Below are 18163 nucleotides of genomic sequence, written 5' to 3' on the forward strand. Positions count from 1 at the left end.
ATGTGGTTGGAGGGGACCAGGAGTGTTGGGCCCACCTAAACCATGTAGAAGAGGCTCTGTTATCCGAGCGAGGGGGGAAGGATGTTGGGCAAGCAAAAACAGATGCTCACTCTAGAGTAAAATGGAAATGATTTTTATATATAATAATTACAAAAATTCTATTGAAATCCTATCATATCCAGAGCCAAACAGAATGAATTTTCTCCAGTTACAATGTGGTAACCATGGTCGAGATCAGTAGGCCAGTCTGTCAAGGGCATTCTCTGGTTTCTCCCCACACTTACATTTGCTGCAGGAGACTTGCAGAAGGTTGGTGCTTTGCCTTTTAGTCCTGGAGATGCCACAGGGCCAGGTGTGGGTTGGAAATGGGGAACAAATAAAACTGTCAAAATGTGATTTGAATGGCCCTTAAAGCTTTTACATAATTTTGTGCTGGCTAAGCAAGAGCTCAGTGGAAAAGAGATTTTCACACTCTCCTCAAATGTCATTTAACTCTCATTATGTAGGCCTTGTGAAACATGACACTGGCAGTAATGATTCCTTCTTACTCCTCCAGGCATTTTGGCTGTTGCATGGGTAATAGGCCCCCGGGAACACATTAGCATTTGGCTGACAGGTGTTAGTAGGGGCTGTGGGGAATCAGTAGGAATCGTAAGGCTCTTTTTATCTCCAACTCAGCTTGGTGGGCAGTCACATTTGATAGTGGTTAATTGTGCTCCATTGTTTTGTTTGTTTCCTTTGTCACTAGGTGGTTTTGCCCTTAAGAGTAGGGGGAATGTGTTTGGGAGACATTTCAGAAACAGAACAGCAAGTTGGGTGTGGGGAGTGGTGGGGAGGAGCCATCCACCATGGCTGGGATGTAGATTCTTCTCATTTATTATTTACTAATTGCAGCTTTTTTTGTTGTTTGTTTGCGGTACGCGGGCCTCTCACTGTTGTGGCCTCTCACTGTTGTGGCCTCTCACTGTTGCGGAGCACAGGCTCTGGACGCACAGGCTCTTTGCGGAGCACAGGCTCAGCGGCCATGGCTCACGGGCCTGGCCGCTGCGCGGCATGTGGGATCTTCCTGGACCGGGGCACGAACCCGTGTCCCCTGCATCGGCAGGCGGATTCTCAACCACTGCGCCACCAGGGAAGCCCCTACTAATTGCAGCTTTTGTTGTCTTTTGCCTGGGAGACTTAAAAACAAAATGCCAACCCATTTTAAAAAATCAGCTTATTTGAGAGTTTGATTTACCTGGGTTCTGGTTAAGATTTGATTATTTATGTTTATGTATGGGTAGAGTTTCAGTTCATTATCTAGGTTACTCTTATGAAAAAACAAAACGAAGTTATCTAGGGAGCCTTTTAAATAAAATCTCCCAGGCTAGCCTGAGCCCTCTTCCACTGCCCAACCAGAGTCTTAGTTTCAAAGAGAGTCTTTCCATGAGGACCTCTGCTGCCCACCTCTACCCCAGCTCTCTGTCCTTCTTACCACAGCATTTGGTGGAGTGTTCGCTCCTTTACAAGTTACTTCCTGCTCCCCTTTGAGCTTGCTGTGTGGCAGAGCTCCTGCCTTCCAAGTCGCCCCCGTTTGTTCTTCTTGGTCTGTCTCTCTGGGGCTCTCCTGCTTAACAGTACATTTCAATGATAGTAAAAGCGATAATAAAATAGAAAAAGGCCTGCTATTCCTGTAGTTCACATAACAGAACTCTGTGCTTCTCTCTAAGACTTGCTGACTCATAACTGTTTAGAGCATGTCTAGAAATTAGGTATTTTCTCATCACTAGCCCCTGTAGTATGTTGAAGAAGAAAGCAAATCTGAAGCTTGAAATTTTAGAAGGCAACAGCCTTTCTTTGACTCGGGAGTGACTCACATTTTCTCCATGTTACAGTCAGAATGTGCATTTCCTACTTCCCCTGAAGTACTTGTGCAGTTATCAAAGTGGAAGCCTTCACATAAGGACTCTCAAATGAGTACTAAATAAAACTTTAGAGACGTACAATAATTGCGCTTTGTACCTTCCAAAGGGAAAACCCAAGTTAGCCAATACAGTACAATCCAGCCAATTCATTTTGAACTGCACTTGTGGGTCTCACCCCTCCTCATAGCAATGCTTTTATTTCCAGCTTGGTGCCCCAGATATTTCTGAATGATGTGTACAAGGCAGGAATCAGACCTATTAGGTCTGTGCTGCTAGTAAGTATGTAAAAAAAAACCCTCATGTCAGAGAAAAAACCCAAGATTTAGAAATCATCAGTCTCTGGAATGACAATGGATTAGGGGATGCCAAAAGAAGCAGGGACTCTGGGACAGGGGCCACCACAGGCCCTGTTTCCCTGGATTTAATAACATATCTCAACCCATATCCAACCAGATCAGTGGGACGGGGCTTTAGGCTTTTGCTCTTCCCTTTGGAGCCTGTGGATGTTCTGGCCTTTGTTCTGTTTTCCTAACATAGACCAGATAGCTCTGTCACATTGAACATCATGCTGCAAAGACACTGAGCTTTCAACGTAGGTTGCAGTCTCTGGCCCACGGCTGATGCTAGCATGGATCGTTTTTATGAAGTGATCCCAAGAACACCTGGTACTCTCCAACTTTGGCTACAGGGGAAAACGAACGTCAGAGTAAATGGAAATACAATGACCTGACCGGGCTCCCTCCCAACAGCAGAGGAAGAGGCCTGGGTAGAGACCTGTTATAATCGGCTGTTTAATTTTGTTTGGAGAAACTGGACTTTTGACAGATGAACTTCTTTTCCCCTGCATTCATATTTATCTAACAGAGTTGTGGTTGGGAAGTGATCCAGGATTCACGAGGTCGAAAAGTGACCTGGTTCACATACTGTAGACTCTCCCCATCTCCCTCCCAAGTTCTCCAGGCAGGTGGTCCCGTGCACTCTTGGTATGTCCACACCAAAATCGGTCACCCAAAGGACATATCAACGTTGGCCCTCAGAGATTCTAGCAGCGCCATCAAACACATGTCTCAGTTCCAGGTAACCAGCTTTACTGTTCCATGCAGCACTCAGCAGCTTGAAAATCATTAGAATGTGCTTGATGAATGCACATCTTATTACAAGGCATTTGGAATTAAAGCCATTAGTAAAATTAAAGAAATAGTAACACACTGGGTTTTTGTTTATGAGAAAATACATTTTCACAAACTGCCCAGTTGTATTCGTTCTTTCATTATCCCCAGAGTAAAAGAATGAAGGAATGTAGAATAAATAGTCTTAGCTTTATCTTTGAAAGTTTAAAACAATTTATTAAAAAAAAATCATAAGGAAGTTTTTCCGCCTCCTCCTTAGTCCCCTGGTTCCCTAGTGTATAAATAAGACATTTTTCCCTCCCTGAAACCCAGCCTTTGTGTTCTGTAGTCTGTGGTTTTGCTATTATCCAAATACTTATGGATCAGCATTGAAGATAAGCTTAGCAGACACGTAACAAGTACCTTTGTGATACCTGCTCACTTTATACCCATTTCTGGGTAGGCTACTTACACAGACTTACGTGAGAACAATTTTGCTTTGTTAATAACATGCACAGTGCTCACCAGTTCCTCATTCATTGCGGAGGTAGAGACCAGTGGGTGGCCGTTGGACTCACACATTTCCCTTTGTTGTATTTTTCAGAAATTGAGGCGAAGGAAGCATGTGACTGGCTCCGCGCTGCCGGGTTTCCGCAGTACGCTCAGTTATATGAGGGTAAGTTGGGCTTTTCTTCTCTCTTTATAAAGAGAATAAATTCAAAATATGTCCTGTGGTGTGTTTTGACTTCCAAATCTTTCTCAACCATTTTTTCTCCTTGCTTTCTCCTTGCCTCCACCTTTGCAATGCCCAGGGCTTATACTGATGCCGATTTAGGAATGAGGCTTGCTTCCTGAGCCTGCCTCACCTTTGGCCCCTCCCTGCTTCTCCCTTCTTTACTTCTTGCTTTGCTCTCACCTCTACCTCCGATCCCAGCTCTGCCTTTTCCTTCCAGTGTTCTGCCAACAGCAGCTTTTCTGCACTTCCTTCCTTATCCCTTTCCGTGTTTTTTCTTCACTCTCTGTTTTCTTGAAAGTACAATAAATGAATTGTTGATAAATTTCCTAGAAATCACAAAACTAATTTATCTTGAGACTTTTCTTGAGTTCTGTTTACTTAACCTGAAAATGCTTAAGATGTAACATGGATCGGATGTTATTTTTCAGGGTTTTAAGTAAGGTGCTTCTATTGCCAGCATCATACTTACTTCCATTGATGTTTTGGCAGTTAATAAACGTACTCACCTTTATCTTACTGATACCTAAAATTATAACCAAAGCATCTGCTTCCTGGATAGTCGTATAGTGAATTAGTCAGGATCCCAGCAGTAAGCACACTCAAGACAATCTGAGGGGGATTTATTTCTAAAAGTGTTCATTGCAAAGATGTGGACAGGGCATAGGAAACCACGAGGAACAGTCCAGGAGCCCAGAGCTTGTAGCAGCAGAGCTGTCACTACCCTAGGCCCAAAGCCATAAATGGAGGGAGAGGGTGCCAGAACCCAGAAGGAGAGAGGATCTCAGAGCAGGCCCTAGGAGTGGAGGACACAGCTGGTGATGGCAGCCTCCCCGGGAGACAACCAGGAGAGTAAGTGCCCTGACCTCACACTCCTCCCTCCCTCCATCTCCAGCCAGGGCTTCCCATTGGCCAAACACAAAAGGAAGCAGAGGGCATGGATCCCCTTGAATGCCATCCACAGCTGATCCTGGGGCGCAAAGCAGTTTACAAAAAAGTGGAGAGTGAATCTCTAGGGGTAAACTGAGCATATGTAGTACACTATACAGTATAGACTTATGTTCCTGATGACGTAAAATTCATGTAGGATGGAAAGAATCAACAAAATTAACCTTTACTCACTGGTGAATCTCATCTATTCACCTAGAAGCTCAGTTTTATTTTAGAAAACAAACAAACAAACAAAAAACCTTCTACCTCTCTCACTTAAATTCTGAATGTGCTGTGAAGTCTAAGGTCTCTAATAAAAGCTTTCAAAAAACCATAGCCTTTTAGACGAGGAGGAGGGTCTTACAGTTTTGGTCTAAGCAGCCACTATTCCCCCACCCCCACCAGCAATGCACTAATTATGAGAGACCCAAAAAGGTTAAGTGACTTTTACAAGATTATAAAGTAGAAGAGTCAGAATGCTCCTTCATGAGAGAGATTTTCTACTGTAATGTGCACTCAAAATACTATGCAATTTAAATGTGAAGAGTCTATAAATGACTAAGAAGTAAAGATATCTCATAAGTGGGATGGGCTTGTCAGATTGTGTTTAAGCCATATGCATTTAATGAATGTAATAAGAATAAGAACGAATACTTTTATAGGGCTTACTATGTGCCAGCTACTGTTCAAAACACTGTACATGTACTATTCATTTAATATTCACAACACCATAGGGGAGGTATTATAATTATCATCATCCCCATTTTACAGATGAGGAAACAGAGTCCCAGAGGAGTTTAAGTGATTTGCCCACAGTCTACAGCTAGTGAGTAGCAGAGCCACGACTTAAAGCCAGAGCAACTGGGCTTCCATGTCTGTGTTCCTCATGACTACACATTAACTCCCTCTCTAGCAGAATGAGACAGTCTACATTCAGGAACTGTCTAGAATTCACTCTGGAATTCACTTTTTTTCACCAGAAGAGGAATTGTTTCTCTTTTCAACTTGCAATAAGAAAATTGGTACCCTTAGATTTATTGTGATTGACAAATATCAAATATAAGATGAGAAAGAGAAAGAATGGTAGGATGATGATAATGGACCAATATTGATGGTTAGATTTGGCCATGGACTTTATTCCAATGATCTCCAGATTTTTACCTCCACAAATGAGGTACCTAAAATTAACACTGTGACCTGAGCATTGCCCATGACCTCCAAATCTGGCATGAGTAGTCTGTGGGAGAAAAGTTACAATGTTGGAATTTCTCCTTTTTTATTGGATAGAATCAGTTGTTTGAGTATTTTGCTGACACTCCAAAGTGACTCAAGATTTTGTTACAAAATAAAATACTTGAGGCCATTGAACTTCCAGTATTTTCCTTTCTGAAGGAAAAAAAAAAAAAATCTGCCAAACTAAGTATTTCATGAACTGATCAGGACAGAAGTCAGCAACCTCCACCTTAGGTGGATGGTGAGAGTGGGAAAGTTCTCCATACAGGCAAAAGTCTGTGACAGTGATGAGCTATAAAAATGCAGGCACTTGGTATGCAGTCCTATCCAAGGTCAAACACTTGGTTATTTTCATATTTCACACTTTTTTGTATTCTTAAAAGCATTTATTGGGCTAAAAGTAAAACTTCCTGCTCTCTAAACATTACCAACACACCTGTCAATGGGGAGTAACTGCTGTTAAGATGAGCCATGAGTACAGAAACATGGTGGCCTGAAGATATTGGTGCCCATTCAGATAAAACAAGGCGTATGAACTCCTTTGTCTCTCTTTGTCTCTTTCAGACTCACAATTTCCCATCAACATTGTGGCTGTCAAGAGCGATCATGATTTTCTTGAAAAAGACCTTGTAGAACCTCTTTACAGGTAAATCATGTGAAGTATTTTTGCTTCTTTTGATTGTTCAGTGTCTAATAGTTATCACTATGTTGAGTGCCGAGTTCAACAACAATTCAGTAAGTACTTATTGAGTACCTACTATATGCCAGGCATGGGTCCAGGCTATAAGTATATTATGGTGACCATGATCAGTCATGGAGCTTAAATCCTAGTAGGAAGCTTCAGACAATAGATTGGGAAAAAGAGAGAATGAGTGAGAGAAAAAGAGGGAGAAGGAGAGATTATCTCAGAGAGTGTTAAGCTATGTTAAAAAAGTAAAACAAACTGAGGCCATAGACAGTGATGGGGTGTGGGTGGGTTAGTGGGAGAAGGCATTGTGGGGGACCAGAGCATGAGTGGTCAGGGAGGGCCCTGTAGAGCTCCATGAGTATGTCAAACTCAGCTGTATTTTTTGCAAAGACAAATGATTATATCAGCAAACTAGAATATGTAAGCTCAAGTAATTATATCTGCAACCTGAAATATTTAAGCCTTCACTATGTGATAGATGATATAAGGAGACAAAGATGAATAACTCCCTCCCCTCAGAGAATGTCTAATCTGGTTGGAGAAATCTAACTGAAGAAATGAAGCATAAATGAACAAATAAAATAATTATAATTTAAGTAATAATAAAAGATACCAATGTAATCAATATTTCTGAACAATTAAATGTGCATGAGAGGTTCTATGTGTCTGTAGGAATTTGAAGTTTCCTAACTAAAGCCCTGGCGAGAGGTCAGAGCTGGAAATAAATATTAGTTACAGGAGGTGAGTCATTTTTCCAAGGCTACAGAGCTAGTTATGGGCTAAACTGACTTTAAAACTGCAGTCCTCATAACTTGCAATCCAACATTTTTTTCTCATACATTCTGCATTTGACATAGAAAAGACGGTAGTTTAGGGACTTCCCTGGTGGCACAGTGGTTAAGAATCTGCCTGCCAACGTAGGGGACATGGATTTGAGCCCTGGCGCAGTGGTTAAGGATCCGCCTGCCAATGCAGGGAACATGGGTTCGAGCCCTGGTCCAGGAAGATCCCACATGCCGCAGAGCAACTAAGCCCATGCACCACAGCTAATGAGCCTGTGCTCTAGAGAAAGCCCGTGCTCAGCAATGAAGACCCAACACAGCCAAAAACAAAAAAGAGAAAAGAAAAGATAGTTTAAGAGGAAAGTAATGATGAGGAAAACTTTTGTCAAGATAAGGACACACCAATATATATTAGAATAGTATATAAATAACCATAGGCTTGCTGATTCTGTAGATATATATATTTCTGCGTTCATAAGCTGGTTACTCTGGGATTCCTATATGAAGATAGATTTGCGTTAAGGAATGATCTCTGAATGTTGAAGGAGAGCATTACTGTGGGTTTGCTTAAGTGGGTAGAAGAGCAAAGAACTCTTTAAATCACAAATTGCAGGAACTGGCTATTTGGACTCAAAAACAAACAAGCACAAAGTGCCATTTGTGAGCATTTACGAGAAGAATGGGTAGTTTGGTTGTAATTCTTTTTTTTTTATATATATATAAATTTATTTTATTTTATTTTTGGCTGCGCTGGGTCTTCGTTGCTGCATGCGGGCTTTCTCTAGTTGCGGCGAGTGGGGGCTACTCCTTGTTGCAGTGCACGGTCTTCTCATCATGATGGCTTCCCCTAGAGCACGGGCTCTAGGTGCACGGTCTTCAGTAGACGCGGCACGCGGTCTCAGTAGTTGCCACTCAAGGGCTCTAGAGCGCAGGCTCAGTAGTTGTGGCATGCAGGCTTAGTTGCTCCGCGGCATGTGGGATCTTCCCGGACCAGGGCTCGAACCTGTGTTCCCTGCATTGGCAGGCGGATTCTTAACCACTGCGCCACCAGGGAAGTCCTAGTTGTAATTCTTTAGAGGTAATGAATTGGAAAAGCAGTGTTTTCTCCTCAGCATGTCTGATGCACACCAAGGCTTCATCCAACTCAGAACTATTGCACCACCACCTCATCCTGAGTTTTCCCTCTTAGTTTTAACCAAGAGTATTTTTACTAGTAAGCTGGCATTTTTTAAAAGAAATAATTTTTATTGTTAATTGTATTATATTACATTATCTTTTTCCCAATTGAATTTTCTTGCATACTCATAGATCTTTGATTCTCTAATCATGGCTTTTGTTGTTTTTTCCCCCAGTTTTATTGAGATATAATTGACATACAGCACTGTATACGTTTAAAGTGTACAGCATAATGGTTAGACTTACATAATCATGAAATGTTTACCACAATAGGTTTAGTGAACATTCACCATCTCATATAGATACAACATTAAAGAAATAGAAAAATAAAATTTTCCTTGTGCTGAGAACTCTTACGATTTACTCTCAACAGTGTTCAGATATGTGACACATACAGCAGTATAATTATCTTCATCATTTTGTACATTACATCTCTACTACTTATTTATCTTATAACTGGAAGTTTGTACCTTTTGATCACCTTCATCCAATCCCCCCTCCTCCCACCTCAGGTAGCCACAGATCTGATCTTTTTTCTGTAAGTTTGTTTGTTTTTGAAGTATAATTGACCTACAACTCTATGTTAGTTCCTGGTATATAACATAGTGATTCTATATTTCTATACATTTCAAAATGATCACACAGTAAGTTTGGTTGTCATCTGTCGCCATACAGAGATATTACATAATTATTGACTATATTCCCCATACTGTACATTTTATACCTGTGACTCATAATTCTGTAAACAAAGATTTGTACCCCTTAATCTCCCTTACCTATTTCTCTCCTCCCTCCACACCCCTCCCATCTGGCCACCACCTATTTATTTTCTGTATCTATGACTCTGTTTCTGTATATTTGCTTATTTTGTTTTTTAGATTCCATATATAAGTGAAATCATCCCAGTTGAATTTTTAAATCTATATTTTCTTTAAGTCAAGGTGTTCTGTATATTTATAAAGCAAAATTCACTATTTTCAGTGTACAGTTCTTTGAGTTTTGATAAATGCCTACAATCATGTAACCACCACCACAACCAAGATATAGAACAGCTCCATCACCTAAAAAAACTCCCTGGTTCACCTTTGTCATCAACCTACTCTCAACCCTTGGCAACCACTGATCTGGTTCTTGTACCCATAGTTTTGCCTTTTCCAGAATGCTATATAGGTGAAATCAAACAGTATGTAGCCTTTCGAGTCTGCCTTTGTTTCACTAATGCACCTAAGATTCATCCGTGTTGCGTGTATCAATCAATATAATTGCTCAGTAGTATTGCGTTGTGTGGATATACTACAATTTGTCTATCCTTTCACCAGATGAAGAACATTTGAGTTGTTGCCACTTTGGGTGGCTATAACACCCCTATAAACATTCATATTCAAGTTTTTGTGTGTACATAAGTTTTCATTTCTTTGGGGTAAGTTCCTAGGAATGGGATTGTGGGGTGCATATGATAAGTATATTTGAACTTTATCAGAGACCACCAAACATCTCCAAAGTGACCATACCATTTTGTATTACCACCAACGATGTATGAGAGTTCCAGTTGCTCCACATCTTTGTTGGTACTTGGTGTTGTCAGTTTTTGTTTTGTTTTGTTTTTAACCATTCTAATAGGTGTCTAGTGTTTCTCATTGTGATTTAAATTTGTATGTCCTTAATGAGTAATGACGTTGAATGTCTTTTCATGTACTTATTTGCCATTCATATATCTTCTCTAGTAAAGTGTCTGAGGTTTTTGCCTATTTTTAAAATTTGGTTGTTTGTTTTCTTATTGAGTTTTTATATTTTTTGCCACTCTGTAGCTTATTTTTTCAATCTCTTAACAATGTCTTTTGCAGAAGTTTTGAATTTTATTGGAGTGCAGTTTATCATTTTTTTTTCATGTTTTTAATGTCACACCTAAGAAATTTTGCCTAACGTAAGGTCACAACTATTTTCTCCTTTGGTTTTCTTCTGGAAATTTCAGTTTTATGTTTTATGTGTAAGTTGATGATCCATTTCAAGTTAATTTTTTAGAAGATAAAAAGTATGGCTCAAGATTCATTTTTTGCTTATCAATATCCCATTGGTTGACCACCATGTTGAAAAGACTATACTTTCTTCATTGAATTGCCTTTGCACTTATATTGTAAATCAATTGACCATATATGCATGAGTCTATTTCTAGACTCTCTGTTCTGTTCCATTTATCTATGTGTCTATTCTTTCATCAATATGGCACTTGATTACTTAGCTTTGTGTATGTCTTGGAATCCAGTAGTGTGAGTCCTCCAGCTTTGTTCTTCTTTGCCAGGATTGTTTTGGCTATTTTAGTTCCTCTGCCTTTCCATATAAATTTAAAGACAGCTTGTTGATATCAATTTTTAAAATCCTACTGGAGTATTGATTTGGATTGTGTTGACTCTATAGATCAGTTAGGGAAGAATTGATATCTTAACAGTAACAAGACTTCTGATTCATAAACATGGTACATGTCTCTGTTTAGGTCTCTTTTGATTTTTTTTTTAACCCTAACTTGTAGTTTTCAGCATATGGGTAATACGCGTACTTAAGAATTTCATGTTTCGTGGTGCTATTCTAAATAGTACTGTTTTTTATTGTTTCGGTCTCCAATTGTTCATTGCTAGTGTTTTTTGTTGTTGTATATTGTTCATTTGCATCCTGCAGTCTTTCTACGCTTACTCATTGGTTCTAGTAGCTTACGCGTAGACTTTTAAAATATAAATCAAGGATTACATTGTAAACCGAGAATAAAAATTTCATTCCATATTTTTAAATCAGGATTGTAGGAGCAAACCGCTTCTGATTGTGCAGTTCTATTCATTGGATGACATATGTATCTGAGTGGGTAAAGCTTTGAATCTCAAACACATGGGTGGTAAAGCTTTATCTACTCACTGCTGCATGTGATCTAAGGTGCCTTGACTAAGTTCTGGACTTTTCCATCCAAGTCGACTTTAAAAAAAAAACCAAAACTTTCAGCCATGATATAGATTAGCCAGTATAGAAATCATTTCAAGACAAAAAGTTCTGCATACTAAGGTAGTGTCAGCCAGAAAAATTAGGAAGCCTTCTCTTGTAGAACCCATGACCCATTTCTGATTCAGCCCATAGCAGGATTCATACAGACGTACCCAAAAGACAGTACTGCATAAACATGTGGGAATGCAACAACGCCAGACACCACAGTGCTCTTGATAAGGGCCCAGCTTGTGTAAAATTGGTTAGAGTGGCAGGAGGTTGTTATCATTGGAATAATTCTTAGGACGGCTATGTCTCCAAAAATATTATGAAATAAGAAAAGCATTTGGCTGGAGGTATGTGAGCTGAGATTCTCAGGGCGCAGGAGCAGTGGGTAGAACAGACGCCAAAGGAGTAGTCACAGCGGGGTGATCAAAAGAAACAGGCAGAGCAGGTAGGGCAGAGATGGAGGTAGCTTGGCTGAAGGGAACACCCATGGAATTTCTTTGCCTTCCCTTATGAGTTCCTTCAAGACAAGATTTCCTGAAAGCAGGCTGAAGGAAGACTTCCAGCCTGAGGGCAGTGACAGCACTTTTAAAACTTTGAGATTGATGAGCAGTTAATTAGACACTCACCCACTCACATGGTATATTATGATTAATGCCTGGAGAGCAATAAGGGGTTGTGATTTTATTCATTTTCTTCCTCGTGCACTGCAGACACAGTGATAGAGCTGGTCTCATGTTTTATTTTTAAAGCTTTGTGGGCTCTACATTTCTCATGCATATTTGAAATGCTGAGCTAATGCAGAATCCTAACGGGAATCATAGCCAGAGGGCACTTAGCTTCTGCCAGGTAGGCAAATGAAAACAAGAGAGCTGAAGGTCTCCTGTAAATGTTACCCACAAGAATTTTACTCACCTTTTTTTGTCTGGAAGTTTCTCTCCTGTGTGGACAGACAATTAATATCCTGGGTCCCGATTTACTCTTGGAGAGTTGTTGAGCAGTGTTAACTTTTCATTGGCTTGAAAAAATAGATTGTACTAAGGATGTCCGTGGCTGGGAGGACCGATGCCTGGCTGGGCATATGTGGATGTGTGGCTCTCATGTTCAGGTCTCGGAAACCAGACAGGTTTGCTGTCTTTAATGAAGGTGTGAACCTCCAGAATGGTGACCATGCCCCACCATTGCTTCTGCAACTCTGACAGCGCCAGTACACAGTAGCCGTCTGTAAATATTTGTTACTGCAAGTCAGAACAATGCAGTCTCTGTTACTTAGCAACCACAACTATAATTCTGTTTTGATGTGTTTTGATTGAATTTGTAATTGAAAAATAATTTCCCCTGTGAGTAATGAAAAGCTAATTGCAAGTCTAAGTACCTGGATGAAACTAACCATCTCAAAATGGAGGCATAGCCAAGGTATCACAATACCTTGCAAAGTTTGTCACTTTTAAGGCAAATTGCAGCAAATCAAAGCTCCTGAATGAGATTTTTAAGAAGTGGCATGTTCTATTAGCATTTTGGTTTGGGACATTTTCTCAGACTGCTAACATAGGGCCTTGATGCCCAAGATGATCTCTGAATTTCTAATTTAATGTTAGATCTGCCTAACTTATGTTGTTAATAAATAGTAACTAATCACAACATGTATAAAACAAGGGCATTCGCCTTGTTCAGTACTGTTTTATGGAGACATGGAATTGACTAGGATTATAGTGCATCTGTCACTGCCCTTTGTATTTAAAAGGACAACTAATGACAATGGATTATAATGTGGGATGAGGGAGAGGGTAAGCAAGAATGCTGACAAAAGTGATTTTTACAGTTTACCTCTACACACAAAGGCACATATTTGATTTGAGTTATTTAAGTAATATTATTAATTTTAAATAATGGTAATCTATGAAAATGGATAATATACTTTAAATTTTCCCTTTAAGAATATCACAGAAAATGTACAATGTTATATATTGTGTTATGTCATATAATAATTTGTGACAATTACCTAGACTGAAACCACAGACAAATCATTGGGAGAAGGATATAGGTGGTTACATGATAATCATGGTCATTTTGAAATTCTGAATCTATAAATTAAATACAAATCCCAATAAGGGGTGATTTCATTTCTTTAGAACACAAAGCGCTCACCAAGCATGACTCTAAGTATTGTACAAATATTTACTTATTTAGTTCTCATAACAACCCTATAAGATAGGCTCTAACATCATTCCCATTTTACAGATGAGGAAACAGAGGCACAGAGGTATGAAATAACTTGTCGATTTACAGTTAGTAAATAGCACTGCTAGGATTCAAAGCCACACAGGCTGCTTCTGGAGTTTCCAAAGAGAGCTTAGGTCTTTTTGTGAAACACGATTTGGAGTGTTTTTCATGTCCTCCTTTAAAGGTAATTCTTCCCGAGATGTTTATGTTGCCTTGTGATGTTCTGAATTTAACTTGTAAGTCCCAAGGTTAGAAATTCTCATTGCATTTGTGCCTTCATGGACCTCAACTGTAAAAAAATAATCATATTAAAGTAAGAGTTTAAAGCACACTTTGTTCTTTTGTGAAGTGTTTAGAACCGATTTACTGTTGGAGAGTAGCGGTACTTTGTCAACTGTTCCTTCAATTCATTTCATCAAGGCTGTCTCTTGAGGGCCTCACTTTACTATGGGGACAAATGAGACAGAATCCTCACCCTGAGATCTCAGGCTAATGCTGTGATTCTCAACCCGAGATGGGGCAGCAGTTTGCCCTGTCTCGAGGTCTGGGGACGTTTTTGCTTGTCACACCTGTGGTGATGCTACTGGCATCTAATGGGTGGGGCCAGAGATGCTGCTGACCTCCCACAATGCACAAGGTAGCACCCCCTCCACAAGGAATTATCTGTCCCCAAATGCCCACGGTGCCTAGGTTGAGAAATGGGTAATGATTTACTTGGACAAATGATGTAATCACTGTAAGTACAGGAGAGCTAAGGGGGAAAGGGCTTCAGAGACAGTTTCCTGGGAAAATGACCCTAAAATGCCAGTAGGAATTACCCAGACAAAAACACATGAAATTTTGATGTGGTTATTTTCAACTTTCACTTTTGTTTTTATAACTAATTTAATGTGCAGGAAAGGCATCTTCATCCCCACCCCTACCTGCCACCACAAACCTCACCCCAAGGTAGCCTGTATAGAATGGGAGCAGCCATGGAGTACAGACAAGTACAGACATGGAAGGGTCAAACATAGGGGATTTCCCACATGAAAAACATTGATCTTTCTATATATTTTTTAACATCTTTATTGGGGTATAATTGCTTTATATTGTTGTGTTAGATTCTGCTGTATAACAAAGTGAATCAGCTATACATATACTTATATCCCCATATCCCCTCCCTCTTGCGTCTCCCTCCCACCCTCCCTACCCCACCCCTCTAGGTGGTCACAAAGCACCGAGCTGATCTCCCTGTGCTATGCAGCTGCTTCCCACTAGCTATCTATTTTACATTTGGTAGTGTATATATATGTCCATGCCACTCTCTCACTTCGGCCCAGCTTACCCTTCCCCCTCCCTGTGTCCTTAAGTCCACTCTCTACGTCTGGATCTTTATTCCTGGCCTGCCCTAAGTTCTTCAAAGCATTTTTTTTTTTTTTTTAGATTCCGTATATATGTGTTAGCATACAGTATTTGTTTTTCTCTTTCTGACTTATTTCACTCTGTATGACATACTCTAGGTCCATCCATCTCACTACAAATAACTCAATTTCATTTCTTTTTATGGCTGAGTAATATTCCATTGTATATATGGGCCACATCTTCTTTATCCATTCATCTGTCGTTGGACACTTAGGTTGCTTCAATGTCCTGACTACTGTAAATACTGCTGCAGTGAACATTGTGGTACATGACTCTGAGTTATGGTTTTCTCAGGGTATATGCCTGGTAGTGGGATTGCTAGGTCATATGGTAGTTCTATATTTAGTTCTGTAAGGAACCTCCTACTATTCTCCATAGTGGCTGTATCAATTTACATTCCCACCAACAGTGTAGGAGGGTTCCCTTTTCTCCACACTCTCTCCAGCATTTATTGTTTGTGGATTTTTTAATGATGGTCATTCTGACTGGTGTGAGGTGACACCTCATTGTAGCTTTCTGTTGCATTTCTCTTAATGATTAGTGATGTTGAGCATCCTTTCATGTGTTTGTTGGCAATCTGTATATCTTCTCTGGAGAAATGTCTATTTAGGTCTTCTGCCCATTTTTGGATTGGGTTGTTTGTTTTTTTGATATTGAGCTGCATCAGCTGCTTGTATATTTTGGAGATTAATCCTTTGTCAGTTGCTTCATTTGCAAATATCTTCTCCCATTCTGAGGGTTGTCTTTTTGTCTTGTTTCTGGTTTCTTTTGCTATGCAAAACTTTTAAGTTTCACTGGGTCCCATTTCTTTATTTTTGTTCTTATTTCAATTTCTCTAGGAGGTGGGTCAAAAAAGGTCTTGCTGTGATTTATGTCATAGAGTGTTCTGCCTATGTTTGCCTTTAAGAGTTTTATAGTGTCTGGCCTTACATTTAGGTCTTTAATGCATTTTGAGTTTATTTTTGTGTATGGTGTTAGGGAGTGTTCTAATTTCATTCTTTTACATGTACCTGTCCAGTTTTCCCAGCACCACTTATTGAAGAGGCTGTCTTTTCTTCATTGTATATTCTTGCCTCCTTTATTGAAGGTAAGGTGACCATATGTACGTGGGTCTATCTCTGGGCTTTCTGTCCTGTTCCATTGATCTAGATTTCTGTTTTTGTGCCAGTACCATACTGTCTTGATTACTGCAGCTTTGTAATATAGTCTGAAGTTAGGAAGCCTGATTCCTCCAGCTCCGTTTTTCTTTCTCAAGATTGCTTTAGCTATTTGGGGTCTTTTGTGTTTCCATACAAATTGTGAAACTTTTTCTTCTAGTTTTGTGAAAAATGCCATTGGTAGTTTGATAGGGATTGCAGTGAATCTGTAGATTGCTTAGGGTACTATAGTCATTTTCACAATGTTGATTCTTCCAATCCAAGAACATGGTATATCTCTCCGTCTGTTTGTATCATCTTAAATTACTTTCCTCAGTGTCTTATAGTTCATACAGGTGTTTTGTCTCCTTAGGTAGGATTATTCCTAGGAATTTTATTCTCTTTGTTGCAGTGGTACATGGGAGTGTTTCCTTAATTTCTCTTTCTGATTTTTCATCATTAGTGTATAGAAATGCAGCAGATTTCTATGCATTAATTTTGTATCCTTCTACTTTACAAAATTCATTGATTAGCTCTAGTAGTTTTCTGGTAGCATCTTTAGGATTCTCTATGTATAGTATCATGTCATCTGCAAACAGTGACAGTTTTATTTCTTCTTTGCTGATTTGGATCCTTTTATTTCTTTTTTGTCTCTGATTACTGTGGCTAAAACTTCCAAAACTACATTGAATAAGAGTGGTGAGAGTGGGAAACCTTGTCTTATTCCTGATCTTAGTGGAAATAATTTCAGTTTTTCACCATTGAGAACGATGTTGGCTGTGGGTTTGTCATATATGGCCTTTATTATGTTGAGGTAAGTTCCCTCTATGCCTACTTTCTGGAGAGTTTTAATCATAAATTGGTGTTAAATTTGGTTGAAACCTTTTTCTGCATCTATTGAGATGATCATATGGTTTTTATCCTTCAATTTGTTAATATGGTGTATCACATTGATTTGCGTATATTGAAGAATCCTTGCATGTCTTGGATAAACCCCTTGATCATGGTGTATGATCCTTTTAATGTGCTGTTGGATTCTGTTTGCTAGTATTTTTTTGAGGATTTTTGCATCTATGTTCATCAGTGATAGTGGTCTGTAGTTTTCTTCTTTTGTGACATCTTTGTCTGGTTTTGGTATCAGGGTGATGGTGGCCTCGTAGAATGAGTTTGGGAGTGTTCCTCCCTATGCTATATTTTGGAAGAGTTTGAGAAGGATAGGTGTTATCTCTTCTGTAAATGTTTGATAGAATTTGCCTGTGAAGCCATCAGGTCCTGGGCTTTTGTTTGTTGGAAGATTTTTAATCACAGTTTCAATTTCATTACTTGTGATTGGTCTGTTTATATTTTCTATTTCTTCCTGGTTCAGTCTTGGAAGGTTGTACTTTTCTAAGAATTTGTCCATTTCTTCCAGGTTGTCCATTTTATTTGCATAGAGTTGCTTGTAGTAATCTCTCATGATCCTTTGTATTTCTGCAGTGTCAGTTGATACTTCTCCTTTTTCATTTCTAATTCTGTTGATTTGAGTCTTCTCCCTTTTTTTCTTGATGAGTCTGGCTAATGGTTTATCAATTTGGTTTTTCTTCTCAAAGAACCAGCTTTAAGTTTTATTGATCTTTGCTATCGTTTCCTTCATTTCTTTTTTATTTATTTCTGATCTGATCTTTATGATTTCTTTCCATTGGCTAACTTTGTGTTTTTTTTGTTCTTCTTTCTCTAATTGCTTTAGGTGTAAGGTTAGGTTGTTTATTTGAGATTTTTCTTGTTTCTTGAGGTAGGATTTTATTGCTATATACTTCCCTCTTAGAACTGCTTTTGCTGCATCCCATATGTTTCCATTGTCATTTGTTTCTAAGTATTTTTTGATTTCCTCTT

The 18163-nt window shown here is 39.3% G+C and overlaps 1 protein-coding gene across 6 annotated transcripts in view; it reads left to right on the forward strand.

Annotated features, from left to right (window-relative positions):
• The window catches only part of STARD13 (StAR related lipid transfer domain containing 13), a 295675-nt gene that overhangs the window by 223527 nt on the left and 53985 nt on the right, over nt 1-18163 (forward strand). For 5 of the 6 annotated variants that reach the window (XM_089899677.1, XM_022574635.3, XM_022574638.2 and 2 more), the window contains exons 2-3: nt 3618-3689; nt 6474-6555. Coding sequence is in view for 2 of the 6 variants with exons in the window: in XM_022574635.3 (XP_022430343.1) it covers nt 3618-3689; nt 6474-6555 (154 nt within the window). In the remaining 4 variants the exon portion in view is untranslated. Of the gene's footprint in view, nt 1-3617; nt 3690-6473; nt 6556-18163 lie in introns of those variants that run through there. The other variant, XM_022574641.2, reaches the window with a different exon arrangement.

Source organism: Delphinapterus leucas, chromosome 18 (genome assembly GCF_059928025.1).
Source record: "Delphinapterus leucas isolate spDelLeu-1000000601 "Yukka" chromosome 18, BTC_Dleu_Yukka2, whole genome shotgun sequence".
Taxonomy (NCBI): Eukaryota; Metazoa; Chordata; class Mammalia; order Artiodactyla; family Monodontidae; genus Delphinapterus; species Delphinapterus leucas.